The 26,267-nt window shown below is 40.7% G+C and overlaps 1 protein-coding gene across 2 annotated transcripts in view; it reads right to left on the bottom strand.

Annotated features, from left to right (window-relative positions):
- Window positions 1–26,267, bottom strand: part of LOC124549039 (deformed epidermal autoregulatory factor 1) — a 61,381-nt gene that overhangs the window by 6,584 nt on the left and 28,530 nt on the right. For both annotated transcript variants that reach the window (XM_047125212.1, XM_047125213.1), the window contains exons 7-8: window positions 23,228–23,403; window positions 4,145–4,296 (exon numbers count right to left, since the gene is read on the bottom strand). In XM_047125212.1, coding sequence (XP_046981168.1) covers window positions 4,145–4,296; window positions 23,228–23,403 — 328 coding nt within the window. The remainder of the gene's footprint in view (window positions 1–4,144; window positions 4,297–23,227; window positions 23,404–26,267) is intronic.

Raw genomic sequence — 26,267 nt, 5'->3', positions numbered from 1 at the left:
CTACCACACAGGTCATCATGTGACCTCCAGCAGATAGATGGGAGAAGTCCTGGGCTGCAAATAGATAAATCAATGGCTGAGTAACTTCCATGAGCCACACTGAAATGTGTGGCGGCCACAGTATTTAAGTGGCAGAGGTTGAACTGAGACAGTAAAGCTTCGCCATCTCTGCCTGTGTCAGTAAGCACGGCGCCAGCCCACAAGGGGTTATGGGCGTTAAAATCTCACCAAAATAGGAAAGGTTTTGGGAGTTTATCAATCAGGGTTTATCAATTCAGGGGTACTGCACCACCTGAAGGAAGATATACATTGCAGACAGCCACAGCTTCAAGAGGGGTCTGAAGGGTCATAGTTCCACAACAGACCGAGTTTAGAATGTTTCGCAAACTCCACCTGACACTCCATTATAGTCTCTACAGTTGCTGTAATATCCCTTATAGCCATGGAGGGCAGGGGTCTGCATTGCTGGGAACCAGGTTTCCTGGAGGGCAATGCAGAAACCAGGTGTAAAGCTTAACAGTTGCCGAAGCTTAGCCAGGCGGTGGAAAAAACTGCCGTTATTCCACTGGAGGATGACGTCATCGTCAGACTAGGAAGGCATGGAACATTCAATGAGGCAATTTATGCCTCAGGGTCACCTGCAACCACAGATTTATTGCCTGAGCAGTCTATATCCATTGTGGCTGACGGTCTGGCAAGATCTAGGTCATCAGTGGACACCATGATCTCTACCTTATCCACAGACGCAGAGCTTTTAGGTAGTGGTGGTGTGGGTGCCACCGCAATTTCCTTGGTCTTAGGGGTCTTCCTTTTGGACTTTTCTCTCTGCTCCTTGGGTTTCTCTGGCTGGGAGGGCTTCACTGATTCAGTCTCCAGGACTGAGGATGATCGTGAAGCCCTACGACCAGCTGCTTTTGGACACTTCAGCCACTGGCAGGAGATTTCTCTGGCTGAGAAGTGGGGACTGGTGTCCCCGATGGTTGGCGGGGGACAGTGCTCTAGAGGTAGGTGGTACAGGAGAAACAGGGGAGGGGAGGCGGTGGGGGGGGGGGGGGGGGGGGAATTGCCCCCCCACTAAGGGGGCAGGTGTAGCCTTTTGCATCACAGCCGACTGGAATTCGCATAACTGATGGGGGCTACAACTGTTCTCATAGGAGTGGTGTATGAGGGGGTCATAGCGGCAGGATGTAGGCAATCCTATTTTCAGTATAGGTCAGTCAGTCCAGGGTCTTTTATTCCATGATTTTCCTCTCTTTCTGTAAAATCCTGCAGTCTGGCAAGCAAGGTGAATTATGCTCACCAGGCACATGATGTATTGGGATGTGATGGACATCCACAATCTCGGCATGTGACGCTGGAAGTACAGCGGGAAGACATATGGGCAAACTTCCAGCACTTAAAGCACTGCATCGGGAGAGGTAGGCCTATGTATGGTTTGACATCACAGCGGTAGACCATCACCTTTACCTTCTCGGGTAAGGTATCACCCTCAAAGGCCAAGATGAAGGCACCGGTGGCAACCTGATTATCCCTCTGAACCCGATGGATACACCGCATGAAATGAACACCTCACCGCTCTAAATTTGTGTGCAGCTTGTCTTTATCAGACTGCAAAAGAAGGTCACTGTGGAATATAATACCCTGGACCATATTTAAGAGCTTATGTGGTATGATGGCAACAGAAACATCCCCATCTTGTTACAAGTGAGAAAAGCCCATGACTGGGCAGAGGATGCTGTTTTTATGAAGACAGACCCAGAGCGAATTTTGGACAAGCCCTCTATCTCCCCAAACTTGTCTTCTAAATGCTCTACAAAAAACTGGCTTCATCGAAACAAAAGAGTCCCCATTAGTTCTCGTACATACAAGGTACCAGGGTGAATAAGGTTCACTGCCATCCTTAGTCTGGCGTACCTCCCATGGTGTGGCCAGGGAGGGGAACGATTTAGGGTCTTACTTTCTAGCATTGCATTGAGACTTTGAACACTGACTGCTGGTGTCTGACCACCAGCAAGTGATGGTGTGGTACACTTCATCGCACGTCATCCAAGCTGATGCCACCTACTCCGACCAGGGATCCTCCCCATAGGCGTCATCCAGCCGCATCAAAAGTCATCTGGCAGGATGGCCCTTGCCTAGGGTCATGAAGCCCCAGGGCATATGTGGGGAGTTAACAGCGCATGCATCAGCAGAGCGATCCCTGTGTTGTCAGGAGGCTACAACCAACAGGGTACATGACGGCCCCACCACAACGGACTTGTTACCATGCTGGATATGAGGTGCAAAGAAGTCCATGGTCATAGTTGGCGCAGAAAGCGACACCACGTAGTGCATGGTGGAAAACTCACCCAGGAAGGTGTCCTCACCCAAGAGATGGAGAATGAGCTGGACTGCAATGCGACGACAAGAAAGTGGGCTAAAGATCTCTATGTACGAGAGACATGATGCACCATGTAAGCTGCCCTTCCCCAATTGGCTCACTCTTCGGGAAAATTTTGAAAAATGGAGGTCAAACCCTACAGGGGACCATCACAAAGGCCAAAACTTTCGCGACTCCTTGTAGTCGCTTCTTACGACTATTTTAATCCCCAGACCCACAGGGGGTTACAGTTTGTGCTGTCTACAGTGGATGAACAGTTCAGAAACATTGAAAATGCAACCTTTTGTAAATCAGCATCTGTGAGGCAATGGTTTGTAGACCACAACATTCCTGAAATGGGCTGGCCTGCCCAGAGCCCCAACCTGGACTATGAAATACTGCAGTTCCTCCAGACATTCGAACACCTCTCTCAAAGTTTTCTCCACCAAGTTCAAGCTGTCATGAAGGTGGACCCCACTCAGTGTCCACTAATAGTTGCCCATCTACTTATATAAGGTAATGTAGTTCTAGTCTGCCTTATTTCGCATTTGTGTGCTGCTTTGAAGGTAATTGTATACAGTAAAATGATCTGAATTGGGGACTGGCCACTGGATTAGAGAGTAACTTTATACCTAACACCAGGTCTGTGACCAAGAATTTCTGCTCAAATGCTGGAATATGGAGTGTGTTATGAATTGAAAGTAAAATAATGCATGTGTTTGTAGTTTTGCACTCATTTTGCACACACTTCAATATCTAAAGAGAAATCGCCCTAAAGGATTCTTCAAAATGTAATGAGGCATTTGGCATAAAGAACAATATCCCATCATCTGTCAACTCTGGCATGTAGCTGCCTCTTCCATCCATTTTTTTCCCCTTTTCTTCTTTACACTCTGCGCAAAGATTATGGTTATGTATCATTCAGGCTGACTACACTGCCTCTGGAAGCTTCAGATTTTATTTTATCCACTGACCTTCTTTGTAGCTGTAATTTGTACCTTGCGAGTAATAGGGAAAAACTGAATACTAAGACACTTTACCATCACATTTAGTGGTACAAAAGCTAGGCAGTCGAAGGCAAAAAGCACATTAATACATCCACCATATATGGTACTGATTGATTGCAAGTCTGACACAGTGAAACATATTGCAACTCTCAATCACTGTTCACAAATTATGCAGAACCAATGCAAAATGTTCTGGTAATACATTTTTGGCACTGATACTTAATTCAGATGTGATGCATGTAACATTATCTCCTATGGTTATGCCTGACAATCATACATAATCTCCAATGATTTTTTATCACAGGTTTGGCTTCCATACATCCTTGACATACTAAAATTATGGGATTCACTTGCTCCAGCATCTGTCCCTATAGGGAAAGTCTTCCACTTGTTTCTTCTGTACCTGTTTAGCTGAATAAATTAATATATACCACAATACCAAGTGACTGCTGGCTGGTTTCCTTCATTATAATAAAATATCACTCAAAGGGCATAAATGATCAGTGTTGCCAACTTGCAAAAATGCTGCTATCCATTATCTTAACAGCAATTCTTACATGTCAAAGTTAGTACCAACTTCAATAGCTGAACAACACCTAATTTACTTATCCCCTTACATTCCTTCATAAATCCTGACACTTTTATATTTTATAAAAATTTTGTTCTCCTTGGATACAACAGCTCTAAGTTATGGAAAGAAAACAACATGGTTTTTAAAACATTATCAGCTATTTTGGTTTTTCTCCCATAACTTAATATTTTACTGCAATAAAATTACCTTGAACATGCAACTTGAGTTTCAACTCTTGCTGCCAATACAGCTTGGTCTTTTGCATCCTTAAGTTTGTTCATTTCTCTTTGGTAAAGTTCCTTTGTATCCTCAAGAGTTCTCCGGAAGCAATTAGCCAGCTTTGTAATACGGCCTGCCATCTGCAACATAAATCATTAATATTAAAAAACACAGTGTTTGGGGAAGAAGAGTAACTAATTATTGAGATACGTAATTTTGGAGCCAAAAAATAAATAGTTGCCTAATATGGAAGCAAATGGATCTGATGGGATACCTGTATGTATAACTGCAAGTTCAGAGCTGTTTTTTTCCACTTTATTTACTAAAGTCTTTCCAAAAACAAACAAGGGAAAAGCCAGGATGGAATGTACCAATATTAGAGAAGGAAAGTTGCTACTCACCATATAGCGGAGATGCCGAGTCACGTTAGGCACAACAAAAAGATTCACACAATTATAGCTTTCAGCCATTAAGGCCTTTGTCAGCAATATACACACACACATCTGCAGTCTCATAACTGAAAAGACTGCAGACATGACTGCAAGTTGTGTGTGCGTGCGCGTGCCCACACATGCGTCTGTTGCTGACAAAGCCTTAATGGCCGATAGCTATAACTGTGTGAATCTTTTTGTTGTGCCTATTGCGACTCAACATCTCCACTATATGGTGAGTAGTAACTTTCCAAAAACAGTATTTTATACCAGGGATAAACAGAATGCAGCTATGTTTTAAAAGAATACCCTTGTATTTTAATATACTGGAAGTTCTAGTTGAAAATTACAAATTATTTAGTAATGAAGGAGACGATGCACCAAAAGGCAGAAGTGCTGCATCGACAGGCACTGTCTCTAACTTATATTCTGAGAAAGTCTGTCAAGTCGGGGTCCTGATACATAAAATGTTATAGTTTAATTGGCTAGATAAAAAAATCTAGCCACCAAGCAGCAGCAGCAGCACATACAATAAAGGCACAGAAATCTGCAAGCTCTCTTAACTAGTGGCTCCTTCTCACAGAAGGTTTGAAGGGGAAGGTACTGTTCAGAAAAGCCACCCAGAACCCTGGGTTAGGAGGAATTTTGGACGGGATGAGAAGGAAAGACTGATTAAGTCTTTCCTGACTGGGTTCTGGGAGACTTTCCCAAACTCTCCTCATATCATATCATACACTCCTGGAAATGGAAAAAAGAACACATTGACACCGGTGTGTCAGACCCACCATACTTGCTCCGGACACTGCGAGAGGGCTGTACAAGCAATGATCACACGCACGGCACAGCGGACACACCAGGAACCGCGGTGTTGGCCGTCGAATGGCACTAGCTGAGCAGCATTTGTGCACCGCCGCCGTCAGTGTCAGCCAGTTTGCCGTGGCATACGGAGCTCCATCGCAGTCTTTAACACTGGTAGCATGCCGCGACAGCGTGGACGTGAACCGTATGTGCAGTTGACGGACTTTGAGCGAGGGCGTATAGTGGGCATGCGGGAGGCCGGGTGGACGTACCGCCGAATTGCTCAACACGTGGGGCGTGACGTCTCCACAGTACATCGATGTTGTCGCCAGTGGTCGGCGGAAGTTGCACGTGCCCGTCGACCAGGGACCGGACCGCAGCGACGCACGGATGCACGCCAAGACTGTAGGATCCTACGCAGTGCCGTAGGGGACCGCACTGCCACTTCCCAGCAAATTAGGGACACTGTTGCTCCTGGGGTATCGGCGAGGACCATTCGCAACCGTCTCCATGAAGCTGGGCTACGGTCCCGCACACCGTTAGGCCGTCTTCCGCTCACGCCCCAACATCGTGCAGCCCGCCTCCAGTGGTGTCGTGACAGGCGTGAATGGAGGGACGAATGGAGACGTGTCATCTTCAGCGATGAGAGTCGCTTCTGCCTTGGTGCCAATGATGGTCGTATGCGTGTTTGGCGCCGTGCAGGTGAGCGCCACAATCAGGACTGCATACGACCGAGGCACACAGGGCCAACACCCGGCATCATGGTGTGGGGAGCGATCTCCTACACTGGCCGTCCACCACTGGTGATCGTCGAGGGGACACTGAATAGTGCACGGTACATCCAAACCGTCATCGAACCCATCGTTCTACCATTTCTAGACCGGCAAGGGAACTTGCTGTTCCAACAGGACAATGCACGTCCGCATGTATCCCGTGCCACCCAACGTGCTCTAGAAGGTGTAAGTCAACTACCCTGGCCAGCAAGATCTCCGGATCTGTCCCCCATTGAGCATGTTTGGGACTGGATGAAGCGTCGTCTCACGCGGTCTGCACGTCCAGCATGAACGCTGGTCCAACTGAGGCGCCAGGTGGAAATGGCATGGCAAGCCGTTCCACAGGACTACATCCAGCATCTCTACGATCGTCTCCATGGGAGAATAGCAGCCTGCATTGCTGCGAAAGGTGGATATACACTGTACTAGTGCCGACATTGTGCATGCTCTGTTGCCTGTGTCTATGTGCCTGTGGTTCTGTCAGTGTGATCATGTGATGTATCTGACCCCAGGAATGTGTCAATAAAGTTTCCCCTTCCTGGGACAATGAATTCACGGTGTTCTTATTTCAATTTCCAGGAGTGTATCATACCATACCTCACCATCCTCTTTTCCTCACTTCTTTTCCTTCCCTTTCAACCCTTTTGCCATAAGAAGAAGCCACTGGTTCCAAAAACCTGCAAATCTATCTCTGTGTGTTCTCCTGCCACAGATTGACTAGAGTTTATCTATCCAATTACAATAGAAAATGATACAGAGAATATGAGAGTTAAGTAGTGGTACAGAAGAATTTTACTTTGTTGAGGATAGGTATTTCTGCAGTGGTGTTCAGATAATGGTTTAAGAGTTGAACATCAATTACAGGGAGGGCAATGAAAAAATGAAATAATTGTATGGCATTTATTGGCCGCCGTATTGAAAGTCTTTTTAGTTGACGCCACTTTCATGTCGATGATTAAAATGATGGACACACAACACCCAGTCCCCTGCCAGGAATCTAACCCAGGCCCCCTTGCGTGGTAGGTGGTAATGCTACCACTACGCTACAGAGGCAGACAGGGAGGGCAATGATTGAGAAGGTCTCAATGCTTGTTGGCATGCAGCCATAATATATTCATAGGCAGGGGGTATGGTATAAATAACATACATCATGAACTTTTTGTGCACAAGCTTAGGTCACCAGATCCAGCCGATGCGAGTTCTGATGCTGAAATCCATACAGAATATTATTCCATACTCAAGTATGGGGATTATTAATTCTTTACAGGGGAAGAAAAGATTATTTCTTTGCTGTTTAGAATTAAGGGTGGCAGAGATTTTCTGAACTGAAGGGCAATAAGCCTCTTGAGTAACAGACTGCTTGCTGTGCACAGGTTTATTAGACTTGCACTCAGATATAATTGAAGGTCATCAGCACATAACTGATATTTGCAAATGGGGAGAATAGTTTACATCATTAACAAGTAATGGGCCCAATAATGATCCTTGTTAGACCACTCATACTGCATCCCTCTACTGTGGCCCTTTGTTCCCAATCCAAAGAGCTCTTAACTGTCCCCTGCCGATCCATTTCTTACTTCACTACATCAGTCACTTTTGTAACAGCAGTCACCCATGCTGTGATTTTACTGCCGATCAGGCTGGTATTCGTCTGAAAGGTTATTCAATGTTAAAGTCATTAGTAAGCTGTTCATGAATTATTTATTCTACAATCTTAGATAAATGCTGACAGAATGCCAATGGGCCTATAGTAGAGAGGATGTTTGAGAGATTACTTCTTGTGTAATGGTTTTACGAATCCTTTCTCCGGGCCATTAGGAAGAGGCTGAAGGTCAATGAATGGTTAACAATGTTATTTTGGGCAGTGGCAGATCAACAAGGAAACTAATCATTTACACTTTCATATTAACATATCCTGCAGCTGACAAACAAGTTCTTGTAGCTGACTTCTTGAGTGTGTTACAGTTTATGGATACAGAAATAATTTTTGTTTGTTACAAACACTGATTTTTTAAGGTAATACTGATTTAGATCCTCAATAAAAACTAGATGTTCAACTGTGGATTTGAGTATCTATGATTAGACCTTAGATTTTTCCACAAGACGACACACCTGTGAAAGTTTATCAGACAACATGTGGGGTGTTTTTCTCTGTAACTTATAAAATAAGTGAAAGGGATATTTATTTAGATAGGTCAACATGAGACACTTTTTCCGCAGAGCTAGAAACAAATTATTCCAAAAAAGATATTTCTACAGAAGTTATTAGTTAGTATAAAAATAACAGCTGCTGAAATATTTCCAAAATTCATTGAGCAGCCCCAGTCCCACACTGCATCATAGCATGATATAATTACTTTTACAAATTTATTTTAAGTTATTTTCCCCAATGTTACAGCAATAAGTTAATAGTAGTAGTGTCATCATCATCATCATCATCATCATCATCATCATCATCATCATCAACTACTACTACTACTACTACTACTATTATTATTATTATTTCTTTCTTTTCTCAGACGTTATGTCTGGTCAAAAATGGAAAGTAACGCGGACCTTGATCAAGCGTGACTTCCTTTTAACTGTACGGTATATGTTACATCGCATTTAGGAACTTTCAGGTATTTGAGCAAGTGTCAATAATTACAGATTTCTGTAGTTGTATATATAAGTTTGGATGTAGCTGTATTGCATTGATGTACTGGTGGATATTGTGTGATATGACTCTTGTAGTTGATAGTATAATTGGTATAATGTCAACTTTATCCTGATGCCACATGTCCTTGACTTCCTCAGCCAGTTGGATGTATTTTTCAATTTTTTCTCCTGTTTTCTTTTGTATATTTGTTGTATTGGGTATGGATATTTCGATTAGTTGTGTTAATTTTTTCTTTTTATTGGTGAGTATGATGTCAGGTTTGTTATGTGGTGGTGTTTTATCTGTTATAATGGTTCTGTTCCAGTATAATTTGTATTCATCGTTCTCCAGTACATTTTGTGGTGCATACTTGTATGTGGGAACATGTTGTTTTATAAGTTTATGATGTAAGGCAAGCTGTTGATGTATTATTTTTGCTACATTGCCATGTCTTCTGGGGTGTTCTGTATTTGCTAGTATTTTACATCCACTTGTGATGTGATCTACTGTTTCTATTTGTTGTTTGCAAAGTCTGCATTTATCTGTTGTGGTATTGGGATCTTTAATAATATGCTTGCTGTAATATCTTGTGTTTATTGTTTGATCCTGTATTGCAATCATGAATCCTTCTGTCTCACTGTATATATTTCCTTTTCTTAGCCATGTGTTGGATGCGTCTTGATCGATGTGTGGCTGTGTTAGATGATACGGGTGCTTGCCATGTAGTGTTTTCTTTTTCCAATTTACTTTCTTCGTATCTGTTGATGTTATGTGATCTAAAGGGTTGTAGAAGTGGTTATGAAATTGCAGTGGTGTAGCCGATGTATTTATATGAGTGATTGCTTTGTGTATTTTGCTAGTTTCTGCTCGTTCTATAAAGAATTTTCTTAAATTGTCTACCTGTCCATAATGTAGGGTTCAAATTAAGGATATCAATATAATAGAGGGAAACATTCCACGTGGGAAAAATATATCTAAAAACAAAGATGATGTGACTTACCGAACGAAAGCGCTGGCAGGTCGATAGACACACAAACATACACACAAGCAGACATATTTAAATATGTCTGCTTGTGTCTCTATATGTGTGGATGGGAACGACTCCTTACCCTCTCCCTTAAAACCCACTTCCTTTCGTCTTTCCCTCTCCTTCCCTCTTCCCTGACGAAGCAACCGTTTGTTGCGAAAGCTAGAATTTTGTGTGTATGTTTGTGTGTCTATTGACCTGCCAGCACTTTCGTTTGGTAAGTCACATCTTTGTTTTTAGATACAAGTCCATAATGTAGGTTTTTTATGTCGATAAATCCCCTTCCTCCTTCCTTTCTGCTTAATGTGAATCTTTCAGTTGCTGAATGTATGTGATGTATTCTATATTTGTGGCATTGTGATCGTGTAAGTGTATTGAGTGCTTCTAGGTCTGTGTTACTCCATTTCACTACTCCAAATGAGTAGGTCAATATTGGTATAGCATAAGTATTTATAGCTTTTGTCTTGTTTCTTGCTGTCAATTCTGTTTTCAGTATTTTTGTTAGTCTTTGTCTATATTTTTCTTTTAGTTCTTCTTTAATATTTGTATTATCTATTCCTATTTTTTGTCTGTATCCTAGATATTTATAGGCATCTGTTTTTTCCATCGCTTTTATGCAGTCGCTGTGGTTATCCCATATGTAATCTTGTTTAGTGTGTTTTCCCTTGACTATGCTATTTTTCTTACATTTGTCTGTTCCAAAAGCCATATTTATATCATTGCTGAATACTTCTGTTATCTTTAGTAATTGGCTGAGTTGTTGATTTGTTGCTGCCAGTAGTTTTAGATCATCCATGTATAGCAGATGTGTGATTTTGTGTGGGTATGTTCCAGTAATATTGTATCCATAACTTGTATTATTTAGCATGTTGGATAGTGGGTTCAGAGCAAGACAGAACCAGAAAGGACTTAATGAGTCTCCTTGGTATATTCCACGCTTAATCTGTATTGGCTGTGATGTGATATTTGAATTTGTTTGGATATTAAGTGAGGTTTTCCAATTTTTCATTACTATGTTTAGGAACTGTATCAATTTAGGATCTACTTTGTATATTTCCAATATTTGTAGTAACCATGAGTGGGGTACACTATCAAAAGCTTTTTGGTAATCAATGTATGCATAGTGTAGCGACCTTTGTTTAGTTTTAGCTTGATATGTCACCTCTGCATCTATTATCAGTTGCTCTTTACATCCTCGTGCTCCTTTGCAACAGCCTTTTTGTTCTTCATTTATAATTTTGTTCTGTGTTGTATGTGTCATTAATTTCTGTGTAATGACTGAAGTTAATATTTTGTATATTGTTGGTAGGCATGTTATGGGGCGATATTTTGCTGGGTTTGCTGTGTCTGCTTGATCTTTAGGTTTCAGGTAAGTTATTCCATGTGTAAGTGTATCAGGGAATCTGTATGGGTCTGCAATGTAACTGTTAAATAATTTAGTTAGATGTGAATGTGTTGAGGTGAATTTCTTTAGCCAGAAATTTGCTATTTTATCTTTTCCAGGGGCTTTCCAATTGTGAGTAGAATTAATTGCTTGGGTGACTTCATGTTGCAAAATTGTCACTTCAGGCATTTGTGGTATCATCTTGTACATATCTGTTTCTGCTTGTATCCACCGTGCATGCCTGTTATGTTGTACCGGGTTTGACCATATGTTGCTCCAGAAGTGTTCCATGTCTGTTATGTTTGGTGGATTGTCTATTTTAATGTGTGTGTTATCTATTGTCTGGTAAAATTTCTTTTGGTTTGTGTTGAATGTTTGGTTTTGTTTCCTTCTATTTTCACTTTTTTTGTATCTTCTAAGTCGTTTGGCCAATGCTTGTAATTTCTGCTTCTTTTCATTTTATTGCTTTATCACTTCTTGTTGTGAGATTTTACCTAACCTTTTTCGTTTTTTTTCCGAGATTTCATTTCTTATAAATTGTGTTAGCTGTCCGATGTCTTTTCTCAGTTTTTCTATTCTGATCTGTAGCCTGTGTTGCCATGCTGGTTTTGTGGGTTTCTTCTGTGTGTTGGTTGGTTCTGATCTCTGCCTAGTGTGTATATTTAGTGTAGTGAGTGCCCCTATATAAACCAGTAGTTGTAACTCTTCCATAGTTGTATTTTCATTTATTTTGTTGTGTATGATTGTATTGATAGTTTTTATTGTTGTTTCGACTTGTGTGTTATTTGGTGGTCTATGCAAGAATGGTCTAATGTCTGTATTTGTGTCTTTGTATTCTATATATGTCAGCTGAAATTTTTCTTCTATATCTAACGTGTGTGTCACTTCGTGTTCTATTTGTGCTTGTTCTGGTGGCTGTCTTAAGATTTCGTTTTCCTCTGACTGTTTAATTGATGCATGTTGTTCTTTGTTTGTTTGCCCTGTGATGTTTTAGTCCATTACTGTATTTTCTTCTTCTTCTTCTTCTTCTTCTTCTGATTGCACATTATTTTGTTCCAGTATTTGTTGTACTTGTTTGATGTTTTCTAATTCTGACTGGGGTATCCTGTTATTTTTTATTATTACACGGATCTGATCAGCTAGTTGTTGTTCTGTTACAAATTTTAATTTTGGGTATCTGGTAATAAATGTTGTGTATACTTGTGATCTGTATCAAGTTGTGTTGGTTCCTAGGTTTGTTGCTTGGTAATAACAGAACATCGATTAACTTCATCTGACCATCTCATCCTCTGTCTGTTTTCCTTCTAGGGTGGTTGCAGGAAGCATATCCTGCAAAACACCTCTATTTGGATTTGAATCATTTTCCAGTTGGCTAGCAGTGTCGTTACCATTTTGGGCAGGCATAGGGTTGAAGCGTTGTCCCCGACCATGACTGCGCTTGTCCGAGGCTTCTTTAGTTCTGTCCTGAACCAACTAATCACACTAAAAGGGGAGTTAGCCCTATTAGTGGTTCGTTCTTTTTGTCGCCTTTTACGACTGGCAGAACATACCGGAGGCCTATTCTTTTCCCGGGCCTCCACGGGAATTATTATTATTATCATTATTATCAGAACCACATGTCATTCCTGGCGAACTGTCTCATCATTGACAGGTGAAGGCCAAGTTGAACAGATTTAAAATACCCACAGTCCAACCCCATGACAATTCAGTTTCCAATCACATGCTTTACTGCTGGATCACCTGGCCCAACTGCAATGGGTTACAATTTATGAACAGAATATAATCTGTTTCTATCACCTAACTGATGTACTTCGGCCATCTGTGTAAAAATAAATTTACATCAAATTGCTATTAATTTTATGTAGGGAACTAGAAAGGTGCAAAGTTTTAGGGGTGGCTGCTGCATACTGTACAGAATTCACTATGTTCAGATGAATGTTCTGGTGGCAGACTGTTTATTTAAGAGAGCTGTTCAAACCAGTCACCACTCTCCTGAATTCGTAACTCATTGCACTCTCTAAGTGACCTGCAGGTGAGAGATGAAGCAGCTGGTGTGATGTAGTGACAAACTTCCTCAATGCACTGTTGGAAGTCACATTTGGTTACTTTATAGAATTTATCCTTAAACAACCCCCAGGTTGAAACACACAAACAGATGAGGTTTGGTCAGCTGTAGATATTTATGTGAAATAAGCATAGTATACACCGACAAAGAGTTTGTGTATGTTACTACCACTTGGCAAGTGACAACACAATGCGAATGAAGCAGTCATGGCTTATGATGTGAGGTGTCCTTGTTGAAGAGCTCCATCAGGCATTATGTACTTATGTACTGAACAACATCAAGAAACAAACAGTTTCAGAAGGTGCAACAGTAACAGACTTAAGATTGGCAAGAAATGAGAATGTGGGAGTGTTTTAGCTGCAATACACCATCAGCTGGTCACCTATGCTCCAAGGTTATCATCTTTGACCAGTAACCAAAATGTTCTGGGTCCTGTATTCAGTCCCAACAACTGCTTTAATTCTGAATAAAGTGATCAGTTATGGTAGTCAAAGACTCTTAGTATAAGGAGACACCTTTGTTCTACCAGCAGCCTTCTCAAAGAAAATATAAGAATGGAGTGTGGGGGCATCCTTTTGGCAGGAAACTTTCTCTAGAAGGCGGAAGAACCAGCACTGGTCAGCGGAAGAATCAGCACTGATCAGCAGCATGATGATGCGCAAGGCTATGAAAACAATTGGATTAAAGACATTTGTATCCACAGGACATAGGACATTTAACTGAAAAGGTGTCTTAACGATCTCTCCATTGGCAAAATATTGCACATTAATTCTCCACTTGACACGGGACTGCTGAAGGTGAAGTTACCATTAGAAAATGATTGAATTACTAATGAAAAGTTAACATTCTACACGACAGTGCATCACATGTCAGACATGATGACGTAGGGAACTAAAACAACCCGAAAAGGTAAATGTAAAGGCTGAATCTAGATATATTGGAGATCAGCGAAGTAATACAGAAAGAAGATAGGGATTTCTGGTTAGATGAAAGTACGATAATATCAACAATATCAGAAAATGATGCAAAGAAATAGGATTCATATAAATATGAAGGCAGAACAAGAGTGAGTTACTGTGAACAATTCAGTAATAGGATTATTCTGATCAGAAACAACAGCACACCAGCGCCAACAAAAGTAGTTCAGGTATGTATGCTGATCCAACAACAGATGAAAGATGGAGAAAGTATGATGATATTTAACACACAATTCAGTATACAAGGTGTATAAGAAAATTAATGAGACTGCACTGCAAACAATCTGGCAACACTGTGTTGTTCTACTTGTTTAGATCAGTGTGTTCATCCCTTCCACACACACACACACACACACACACACACACACACACACACACACACACACACACACACACAGTTTCAGCTCCATACACCCATCAAAAGATTTTTGGGAGTGCCATCAGTGAAGTTGTGTTTTTGTTGTGCATTATGAAAATAGAACAGCAGAATTTAGAGCAACATTATGCAATTTAAACTTGGGGGGGGGGGAACTGAAATACTGGATGTGGCGGTGAAATGACCGCTGTGTAGTGCTGGAATGGGAACAGGGAGGGGGCTGGATGGGTGAGGACAGTGACTAACTGAGGTTGAGTCCAGGAGGGTTATGGGAATATAGGATGTATTGCAGGGAAAGTTCCCACCTGGGCAATTCAGAAAAGCTGGTGGTGGTGGGAAGGATCCATATGGCACAGGCTGTGAAGCAGTCATTCAGATGAGGGGTATCATGCCTAGCAGCGTGTTCAGCTACAGGGAGGTCCACTTGTGTTTTTGGCCACAGTGTCTGGCCGAAAGCTATATTTGTGACAGTCTTTTTGTTGTGCCTCTCTGCGACTCAGTGTCTCTGCTATATGGTAAGTGGCAACTTTTCTTTCACAATATTGTTAAGTTGCAAGGAAATTATATGAATTTCAAGGCGACTGCCATGCACAATACTAAGAGTGACACAATCCCATACTTCTGTCATCTTTCTCAAAAAGACTAGTATTTTAAATCTTTTAAAGTCAGTGCCATATTTAAGCCAACGATCTCTTGCGATTTTAAGCTAAGGAACAATTTACAACATGAAGTTCATAAGTACAAGAGGACTGGTGTCAACAAAATTCAATGTAATACTTGCACTGTGAACTACATAGGCTGAACACTTAAAAGACCTAAGTTAACGTACAAAGAAAACTTACACAAATTGGCTTTAACAACTTCGGGAAGTCAGCTGTAGCCTTACATATTCATGAAACTGGCTACCACATGTTAAGAAAAATACAAGTAAGCTACAGGGAAAGATGGGTAATGTGCAATATGTACAAGAACTACGAGGAAACAACAATATTCAAAGATTAAGAATGAAATGTTTGAATCAAAATGAGTGTAAGACAGGGAAATAGTCTTTCACCCCTATGGTTCAAAGAAGGAATGACTGAAATAAGAGAAAGGTTCAGGAATGGGATTAAAATACAGGATAAAAGGATACTGCTGTGAATTTTGATTCATCCAGTGTGGCATAGCAGTTAATGTCACTGGCTGGTCTGTTACAGGTAGCCAATCCAAACCATACAGCCAGCTATTATTTGTTATCCAGTATTTCATTTCTGGAACGGTCTCAAAATTTCTTATGTTTGAGATTTCCACATTCTGGAATATTTGATGTTTGTACAAGTAGCAGTGCTGTCTATTAAGAAATTCAGTTCTATTATGGCTGTACAGTGGTGTTTGTAATCCATATGCTTTCAGTGCTAACTTTTACTTCATTGACGACCCTACCTTTGGATCTGGACTAGTAGTGTTATGATAGTGCAATTGTTTGGTGGCGATATCAGATACTTCAAAACACCAGTGGGGCTATAATTAGATAATGTAAAAGTTATTGCCTACAGGAACATAAATACAAACAGTTCAGCATTCCTAAGATATGTGTAGGCACAATACTTATGGATTCCAAAACAATGGTAAGTCAGCTGCACATGAGGCACCCATCAGTGTTTTCTGGAAATGGTCAGGATTCACGAAATGGCTGAACACATTCAAATCACCAAGTGCAATAGGTGTGTTGAAATTCTATGTCTGACAAATCCATCCTTTTACTCTGATGGCACAGCCCAGCAGTGGTTACATAACAAAGATAAGCTTGACAACCAGGACAAATTCCAGGCTGAACTCAAGAAAACATTTGGCAACCACAAAAGAAAGTCCACTTAGCAGAAAAACCCACTGAAGAAGGCCCGATGTCATGGGAAACAATACATTCCTACTACATGATTTTATTCTATGCTGCACCGTGAATGCGAATATGACAGAAGCTGACAAACTCCCCCACTTCATGGAAGATGTGCAAAAGAATTTTACCAAGCTCTTCTTGTAATATATGTCACAATGACAGGAATCCATCACCTCTGCCAGTGCAACGAGGAAATGCAACAGAAGAGACTGACAAAAGATGTACGACTGACTCCTGAATGTCTTCCCTACGGCAGTTGTGGAAGACAGCCATGAACTTCTCTCTCTCATACTCCAGATAATGAGAGGAGAGAGTATTTCACAGCAACCATAACTATCTGACTGAGTAATCACAAGATAGGAACAATGAATCTTGACCTTATACACTAGGAGGTAAGATAATGTTGAACATGCATATCTTTAGAATCAATCTTCACCAACAGTCAGTGTCCCAGAAAGAATGGACTGTCAGCTCAGACTTCTGCCAAAGCTATGAAACTACAGCCCAGCACCTGACCAAAGTAAGTACTACCCACTACTCCATTAAGTGTTACAGTCCACAGAAGATAAGACATTTGGAGGAGAGAGGACAAAATGCCAACATGTTTCCAATCCTGGACACTTTGCACACTACTAAAGAGAAAGAAAGCAAGCTTTTAACACCACTAGATGTCAACTGTCACAGCAGTTTTATTCGTGCCAGTCAACTGCAGACTATTATAGCTGACCTGTGGGACAAAACCCAACAATGCACCCAGGATGAGGTGTTCCAATAAGCTGTGGCTGTTTTTGTTGTCACAGAGGTACCTGACACTTGCATAGCCATTGAATTCATGAAAACTAAGTGAAGTGACCATCTAAAGAGGTGAGCCCAATGCAGATTGAAGTCCTCCATAGATGACAGTCGCCAAAATATCAGTAAATCTCATCGACAGCCATGTTTGGGCACTAGTCAATTTAGCGGCTTCATTTTCTGTAATGCGAAAAGCTGATCACCAGCTAAAAAATAAAGACTATTTTCTGCAATATCAAGGTGAGAGTGCTGAAAGTTTAAACTTGGAAATACCTCCAACCCACAAGAACATGAGTGCAAAAATATGCTACTCATGACAGAACACATACCTTTGAATTTGTTGTTTTAACAGAATGTACTTAATAATACTCTCAGATGGGACTTAGCACGCATCACAAGCAACAAGACTATGGAAGATCAGAGCTCCAGATTAACAAGTCTATTCCAACTAGAACACACAATAAAAATTGCTCTGAGCAGTTGTTATCCTGCCGTCTCATCAATGAGATGAGATTCAATCATAAATCGAGATGTCCAGCTGAAGTGAACAGTGAACTTTTTGCATTTGACAAAAGCTATTCGAGGTGGTGTGTGTGTGTGTGTGTGTGTGTAAACACAGATATGCCAGCGACAATCTTAAGCATTTTAAACAATGGAAAAATCAAAGATGGAATAACAACAACAAGATGAAAAGCACAGGTTGCTACCCACCATACAGAGGAGATGCTGAGCCACAGGACAAGGACAACAGAAAGACTGCCAGATTGAGAGAGTTCTGTTTTGCTTGTCTGCAGTTTGGTATCTCCTCTGTGGTGAGTAGCAATCTGTCCTTTTCATAATACTGTCCTAAGCATTTTAGGTGGTCAAGGAGCACATCAGATTACAAACTGTCATGTGCAGTCAAAGCTTATCCCTAAAGGTACGTGCATTAGGGGCAGCCGACCAAGTCCAGAGAGGGTAGTTAATTCCTTTGACAAAGAATTGTGCTTCACTACCACTACACAAAATGTAGGAGGAGGAAGCTACTAACTGCATCTGGCCCAAGAGATGAATGTTTGGCGAGCGTTACCCATTTTGCTATAATTTTTGGATACTTTCAAATCATGATAAAACACAATATCAACACTGCAGATTATCCACCTATCAACCAGCACTTTTACAGTGTGTTACAAAAAAGGTATGGCCAAACTTTCAGGAAACATTCCTCACACACAAGTAAAGAAAAGATGTTATGTGGACATGTGTCCGGAAACACTTAATTTCCATGTTAGAGCTCATTTTAGTTTCGTCAGTATGTACTGTACTTCCTCAATTCACCGCCAGTTGTCCCAACTGGAGGAAGGTAATGTTGACTTCGGTGCTTGTGTTGACATGCGACACATTGCCTTACAGTACTAGCATCAAGCACATCAGTACGTAGCATCAGCCTGTTAGTGTTCATCACGAACGTGGTTTTGCAGTCAGTGCAATGTTTACAAATGCGGAGTTAGCAGATGCCCATTTGATGTATGGATTAGCACAGGGCAATAGCAGTGGCGCAGTACGTTTGTATCGAGAGATTTCCAGAATGAAAGTGTCCCGACAGGAAGACGTTCGAAGCAATTGATCGGCGTATTAGGGAGCACGGAACATTTCAGCCTATGACTCGCGACTGGGGAAGACCTAGAACGACGAGGACACCTACAATGGATGAGGCAATTCTTCGTGCAGTTGACGATAACCCTAACGTCAGCGTCAGAGAAGTTGCTGCTGTACAAGGTAACGTTGACCACCTCATTGTATGGAGAGTGCTACGAGAGAACCAGTTGTTTCCGTACCATGTACAGCGTGTGCAGGCACTATCAGCAGCTGATTGGCCTCCACGGGTACACTTCTGCGAATGGTTCATCCAACAATGTTTCAATCATTTCAGTGCAAATGTTCTCTTTACGGATGAGGATTCATTCCAACGTGATCAAATTGTAAATTTTCACAATCAACATGTGTGGGCAGACACGAATCTGCACGCAATTGTGCAATCACGTCATCAACACAGATCTTCTGTGAACGTTTGGACAGGCATTGTTGGTGATGTCTTGATTGGGCCCCATGTTCTTCCACCTATGCTCAATGGAGCACGTTGTCATGATTTCATATGGGATACTCTACCTGTGCTGCTAGAACATGTGCCTTTACAAGTACGACACAAAATGTGGTTCATGCACGATGGAGCTCCTGCACATTTCAGTCGAAGTGTTCGTACGCTTCTCAACAACAATTCGGTGACCGATGGATTGGTAGAGGTGGACCAATTCCATGGCCTCCACGCTCTCCTGACCTCAACCCTCTTGACTTTCATTTATGGAGGCAATTGAAAGCTCTTGTCTACGCAACCCCGGTACCAAATGTAGAGACTCTTCGTGCTCGTATTGTGGGCGGCTGTGATACAATACGCCATTCTCCAGAGCTGCATCAATGCATCAGGGATTCCATGCAATGGAGGGTGGATGCATGTATCCTCGCTAACGGAGGACATTTTGAACATTTCCTGTAACAAAGTGTTTGAAGTCACACTGGTACGTTCTGTTGCCGTGCATTTCCATTCCATGATTAATGTGATTTGAAGAGAAGTAATAAAATGAGCTCTAACATGGAAAGTAAGCATCTCCGGACACATGTCTGCATAACATATTTTCTTTCTTTGTGTGTAAGGAATGTTTGCTGAAAATTTGGCCGTACCTTTCTGTAACACCCTGTATGGGATGTTGACAGCTGAACAATGGATAATTTGGTAGGAAGCAGAGAAAGATGCTGCAGGATGAATGGCCTCATGGAACACTAATATGTTGGCAGGTATACTCTATCTTTAAAATGACGTGGACAGAGAGACTGGGATACAATACTGCCAGTTCATGACATTTACATGTAACAACTGAGCAAGACACTACGAGATTTACACCATTCTTTCTGCTCTATAGCTGCAAAGCCAAAACAAAGGATAAACTGTTCCTGTTTCAACCAGACGATACACAGGACGACTACATGAAAGACCTCCTCATCAGGACTGAAGAAGCAAGACAGCTGGCTCATATACAGACCCTGCAGGACCCAGAGAAGGACCTAGACCACTAGAATGCCAAACTGCCCCGCGATATAGCCCAGGACACATGCTACAGATTTGTGTGCTTATGAGGAACACGGGACTGTCGGAAAAACCACTAAAGTGTTACTTTGGGGCACATGTTTTCCTTTGGCATGTCTCAAATTGCAAACCAAGTCTACAATTATTACCATTCACCAAGAAGGCCAAAGCTCAGAGATGTCATCCATGTTCTCCACACAAAGCCCTACTACACTCCAAGGTGCAGATTGATTGAGACTTCTTGTTCAAGGAAACAAAGACTCACACAACAATGGTGAAGTTTTGATGGATGGGGGCTACCTTTGATGCTCAAACAGAATGTGAGGAGCTGCCAATGCTGCTATATGTGGAACCATTGACAAGATCTACATCCAAGGTGCTGTAGTCAGCTCCAATGAGAAATTCTGAAACAGCATGTCACACTTTTCCCCAGAAGAGGGAGCAATGCCACAGGCTGTGTATGTGTGCACATGCAGTTTGACACGGCTTGGGCTGATGTGCTTAAGGTTGCCAGTCAACACCGACCATCAGCAATCATTTGTTATTTAGTATTTATCGCATCTGGAAGGTTCTCAAAATTTCATGTCTTTGTATTCTGCAATATTCCACGTTTGTACAGAAGCAGCCCTCTCCATCTGCTTTCAGTGCCATGCGTTCCACTTCACTCAAAGTACTGCTCTTAGATTTGGACTTTATACTGGTTACAACATGACACAGCCAAATAAGATTCTCTAGTGACACTGCAACTTTCAGTGAAAGTGAAAAATAATGGGATCTGTTGAATGGAGAGAACAGCATAATGAGTACAAACTATGGACAGAATACACCGAGGAAAGGTGAAAGTAAAGACTTGTAGTAGAAATGAGATTAGTGGTAAACTTAACATAAAAATTTGGAGCATAAAGTTAAGGAATTCTGCTACCTTGGAAGCAAAATAACAAGGCAGGTGAAGCAAAGGGGACATAAAAAGCAGACTAGCAGAGGCAAGGAGGGCATTTCTGGACAAATTAAGTTTACTAAAAGAGTAATTTGAGAAAGAAATTTCTAAGAACGTATGTTTGGAGCCCATTACTGTGTGGTTGTGAATCTTAGAGTGAGAGAAAACTGGAAGATAAGAGTATTGGAGCATTTGAGATGTGGTGCTGTATAGGGATGTTTAAATTAAGAGGACTGATACGATAAGGAATGGAGTGGTCTCTGCAGAATTAGTGAAGAATGGAAGATTTTTTTAAACAGTGACAAGAAGGGACAACACAACAGGACATGTGTTAAGATTACAGGAAATAAGTTCCGTGCTATTAAAGGGAGCTGTAGTATGTAAAAACTTTATGGGAAGACAGGAATTTTAATACCTCCAACAATGCCAGCTTATGAAAAGTTGCTGGCTGACAAGAGCTGCAAGGGAACAATTTCGATCAGTTATTTTCATCAAATTTGATATTTTAAACCCTGGTGCCTTACAATATGTTATGTTCTCTGACAAAACCACATCACAAATTATGATGCAATGAACCATCGTAATATGCACTATTGAACCACAGATAATTTTAGCTGGGCATTTCAGAATCCTTTGAGATTAAATTGTGGCCAGTACTGTGACAAGTAAGACATATTGAGGTTTTAATGTTGACAATTTTAAGTGCTATCTCTGATAATGTCTTCCAAGACAATAGACATCATATGTGGATGTAACACTATTATCATCCAGCCTGTTCTGCGTGTAATGTTGTACAAGACAAACAATAGATTCCCTGAAAGGTAGTTAGGACTTTGGCAATCCTCAGGAACAGCTCACAGTTACCCAATTTAATGTCAGTAGATTACTTTTTATAGGGATGCCTAAAGAATCATGTTTATGTCACCAAACCCACAACCCAGGTGACTTCAAACAGAACATCAGTTAAGTTCTGCACTCCATGATACCAACAACCTTATGTCTCATTTGCATGCTGTTTATTTAGAAGGTGCAATAAGGTTTGCATTAATGAAAATTAGTACTAGTTTGGACACATCACTTACGTGCACATTTTGCCACCAGAACATTGAACGCAACATTGGTTCATTCCCCCAGTCTCAACATTTCTAGTTCCTGAAGTAAACTTTGTAGAAATTTGATTACAATTTATTTATGCACAGTTGGTTTAAATATATCAGCTACATGACAAAAATTGTGTTCTATTTTAAAAATTATAGCTTGTTGCTGTCACTATGTGGAAAATAACTAAATAAATTATATTCATAACTCTGCAGGAAGAGAAATGTTTATTACAGTTAATTAAGACAATATTGTTTCCCCTTGTTATTTTGTATATTACAGAGAAAAGAACATTATCTGCAACACTTTGTATACTACTAAAATGTGAGATGTCCTGAAGGCAAAATTTAACATGTTGCAGTCGATGGACAGGGACTGGCAGAAATGGAAAGAACATTATCTGCAACACTTTGTATACTACTAAAATGTGAGATGTCCTGAAGGCAAAATTTAACATGTTGCAGTCGATGGACAGGGACTGGCAGAAATGGAAATGACATTGTGCATATGTCAAAAACATGTGAAAACACCCTCAATAAGCTTCAAAATTACACAATTCCATTCTAAAGGAACTATCCCATTATTTTTGCCTTAAATAATTTAGAGAATCCATGGTAAAACTAACTAGATGGTTGGATTTGAAACATTATGCTCAGATATGCTTTTTCTATGACTTTTCACTGTTCCACCTCGCTTGGAACATTCAGTACAAAAATAAGTAAACATCACACACAAATTGTTAACATATTTTAACTTTAATCTGATACATAGCACTAACCTCTTCTAACCTCTTCAAGCCTTCATTAACTGATGATACAGTTCCTTGCTGCATCTCTGAGACATCACCAATAGAATGAGTTGGTGAAGGAGAACTAACCATGCCTTCTCCAAGTCTACTTTGAACAAATGAATCTGTATTATTCCAAGCTTGCTCTGACTTACAATCTCCACCACCTGAAAAACAATGATCGAGTCTGTAATGTACATTGATTTATTGGGTGAGGAGAGGAAGAGCAAAGTTCGGGAGGTTGCGAGAAGTGGGCTTTAGCATAATATGAAACCAAGGGTTAACATTTCCAATGCATCCAAAAGTATTAATCTAGTTATGTTCTACAAATCTACTACACAACAGAATCTTCTGGATGCAGACTAATTGCAGGTGGAGAAACTTTCAGGAATTTCAGTAACATAATTAAAATTACCTAGAGATTGTATGGTCTGCCAGTATTTAGTATCAGCAGAGTAAGATTTCCAGAATCAGGAGGTTACTTTTTGAAATTTGGCAACTACCTTTATTGCAACAAAAAGTTGCACCACTAGAGCAGCTCTGAAGGTGGAGTTTGGTTCTAAACTCACACTGCCTTATTAAACTTGGTCTTATTTCGGGTGGTATGTCTTCACCTCCTGCTGAAATCTGAGCTGACAAGCATAGCCTGTTTAATGTGAGCTCCAAATCAAAATGCAACTTGGTATTTTTTATTTTATCAAATTATGTGCAGAGGTGATAGATGTGATTAATGAAAAATTTCTAGGGGATCAAACCCCAAACCTTTGGATTTTTAGTGTTGGCACTCACCCTCTCGCTTTGTTGCTACTGCTTGCTGCTTAGTCTTAAAAGTAGATGGATACTTCGTCCACCCCTGCAGGTGAGCCTTTGGTGTATTACGCTTCCACGTGGGAGACCCGGGTTCAGTTTCTAGAACCACCAGGGAATTTTCCTTGGTGGGAAGATAGGAATGGGGTGCTACTAGCCTGATGAACTACTTGAATAATGAGAACTAGTGGCTCCAAGGTCAGAAAGCTGCCAGTGGCAGCAAGAGCTGACTGCTGACACCAAGCCTCTCCACACCACATAATGCTACTTTGTAAAAAATGACTAGGCAGCCAGTCAGTACTGCGTGGTCCATTGGGTCTGATCATGGAGTTACACTGATATTTATGAAGATAAACTAAGCAACAGACGGCAATAATAGCTGCAATGATACTACAAATTCATGAAGTTAGCACAGATATTCAATCCATAAATATAAACAAAAAAAAACTTTTAGAAGTAGTGGCTACTAAGTAATAATTTTGCCAGTTTTTCAGCCTGTTCCATAAATTAAATATTCAGCTTTTCACATCTAAGTTTGTCCTATTTCTTTAAGCCAGCAATAAAACTTCTGTAAGACACATACACCATGTCTACAAGTCAACATAATTAGAGAGGTTTTTGATTATAAATGAGTACTATTTTATACTTTTATGGTGCAATAATTCCACTAACATTAGCACACACTTTGTGATTACTCTCATTACACATTATTTAAATGAATGTAACTTTTCCCACCCATCATCTAACGGACAGTTATTTCATTATCTATTTCATACATTACTTTCCACTAAATTAGTGCGTGCATGTGGAGGGAGGGGGGTGCTCGCTCTATTAGAGCATTCAAATATTTGTCAAGGTTGACAGCACATACACTTATTAATTTATACAATGTATATCTTTGTGGTTCAGTGCTGAAGTGTGGGACTACAAATAAGAAAAATAATCAGTTCAGTTCCCAGTTGCTGCTGATATTTTCATCTGTCACTTACCTCTCATAACTAGCAACATTTGTTATAGTGAAACAATGAGCGGCACTGTGGTTTCGAGCGCATGTGGAACCATACATTCACCTATAACTGCCTGGATGAGTCAGTGACACAGTTTGAGGAAGGCAGTGGAATACACCACCACCACCACCACCACGACTATGCCCAGTAAAGCACTCTGATTCTAAACAACCTTTTGGTTGATGACAGCTTTACTTTTATACTTTGCATTTAAACAAAATTTCAAACATAGCACACACACACACACACACACACACACACACACACACACACACACACACACACACACACAATTACAATTACATTTAACTGGTTCTTAAAGTATCACTTAAATGATACTTTCCACAAAATATAATCACAGTTCCATTTATCTTAATTTTTAAAATAAAGAGTTAATATTAAAACTAGAATTTGTTTATGTTGCTGTTGCACTGATTAACAGCGGAAATATGTGAGGTAAATTCAAATTATAACACCTCCGAATATTTCCCTCAGCCCTGGAAACAGAAATATGCAATTTGTTTTAAAATATGCGTGCACTTGTGACTGTGGCAGAGATGGCAGCCTGTATGGCACACAGAACTTCTAGTGGCAACAGTGAGAGTAAAGTCTTGATACTTAAAATTGTGTTTCCATTGCAAGAACAGCACTTTCATTCATTCCCTCCATTTGTGTGGTGTAACGCCAGCTGAAATTTATCGTCAGTTGCGTGAGATTTGGGGATGGTATCATGAATGTGTTGAATGCACGTTTGTGGTTGTGAGAGTTCAAAGAAAGCAGAACATTGTGTGACGACAAACCAAGATAATATCAGCTGCGTACCTGTGTAGCGATGCAAGGAGTACCAACTTTGTCACAAAAGCCCGTGAATTACTCTACTGATAGTATTTTTGAGTACAGGTATTTCATTCATACCAATCCAGTATCAATTCAATTCATGACATCATCGTCCAGACATGAGTTGACAGTAATCTGAATCCATTTTTGCAGACCAATATTTTCTTTCACGGGATAAAATTTTATTGATTATGAAATACAGTTTCTTGAAGTTTATTTAGAATCGGAAATGTTTTGTTAGTAATTGTATGCCATAATTGTTTAATATAAAGGTGTTTTGATTTTTGTATGCATGTAAAAAGTTTGACTTTATGTGCAACTTTTACTCTTAGACGAGTTACCACTTAGACTGCTGTAAGTGCATGTGTACAGTTTGCTGA

This window comes from Schistocerca americana, chromosome 1 (assembly GCF_021461395.2).
Source record: "Schistocerca americana isolate TAMUIC-IGC-003095 chromosome 1, iqSchAmer2.1, whole genome shotgun sequence".
NCBI classification, from domain to species: Eukaryota; Metazoa; Arthropoda; class Insecta; order Orthoptera; family Acrididae; genus Schistocerca; species Schistocerca americana.
The sequence above is the reverse complement of the archived record's forward strand: the minus strand, read 5'-3'. Positions and strand labels throughout refer to the sequence as shown.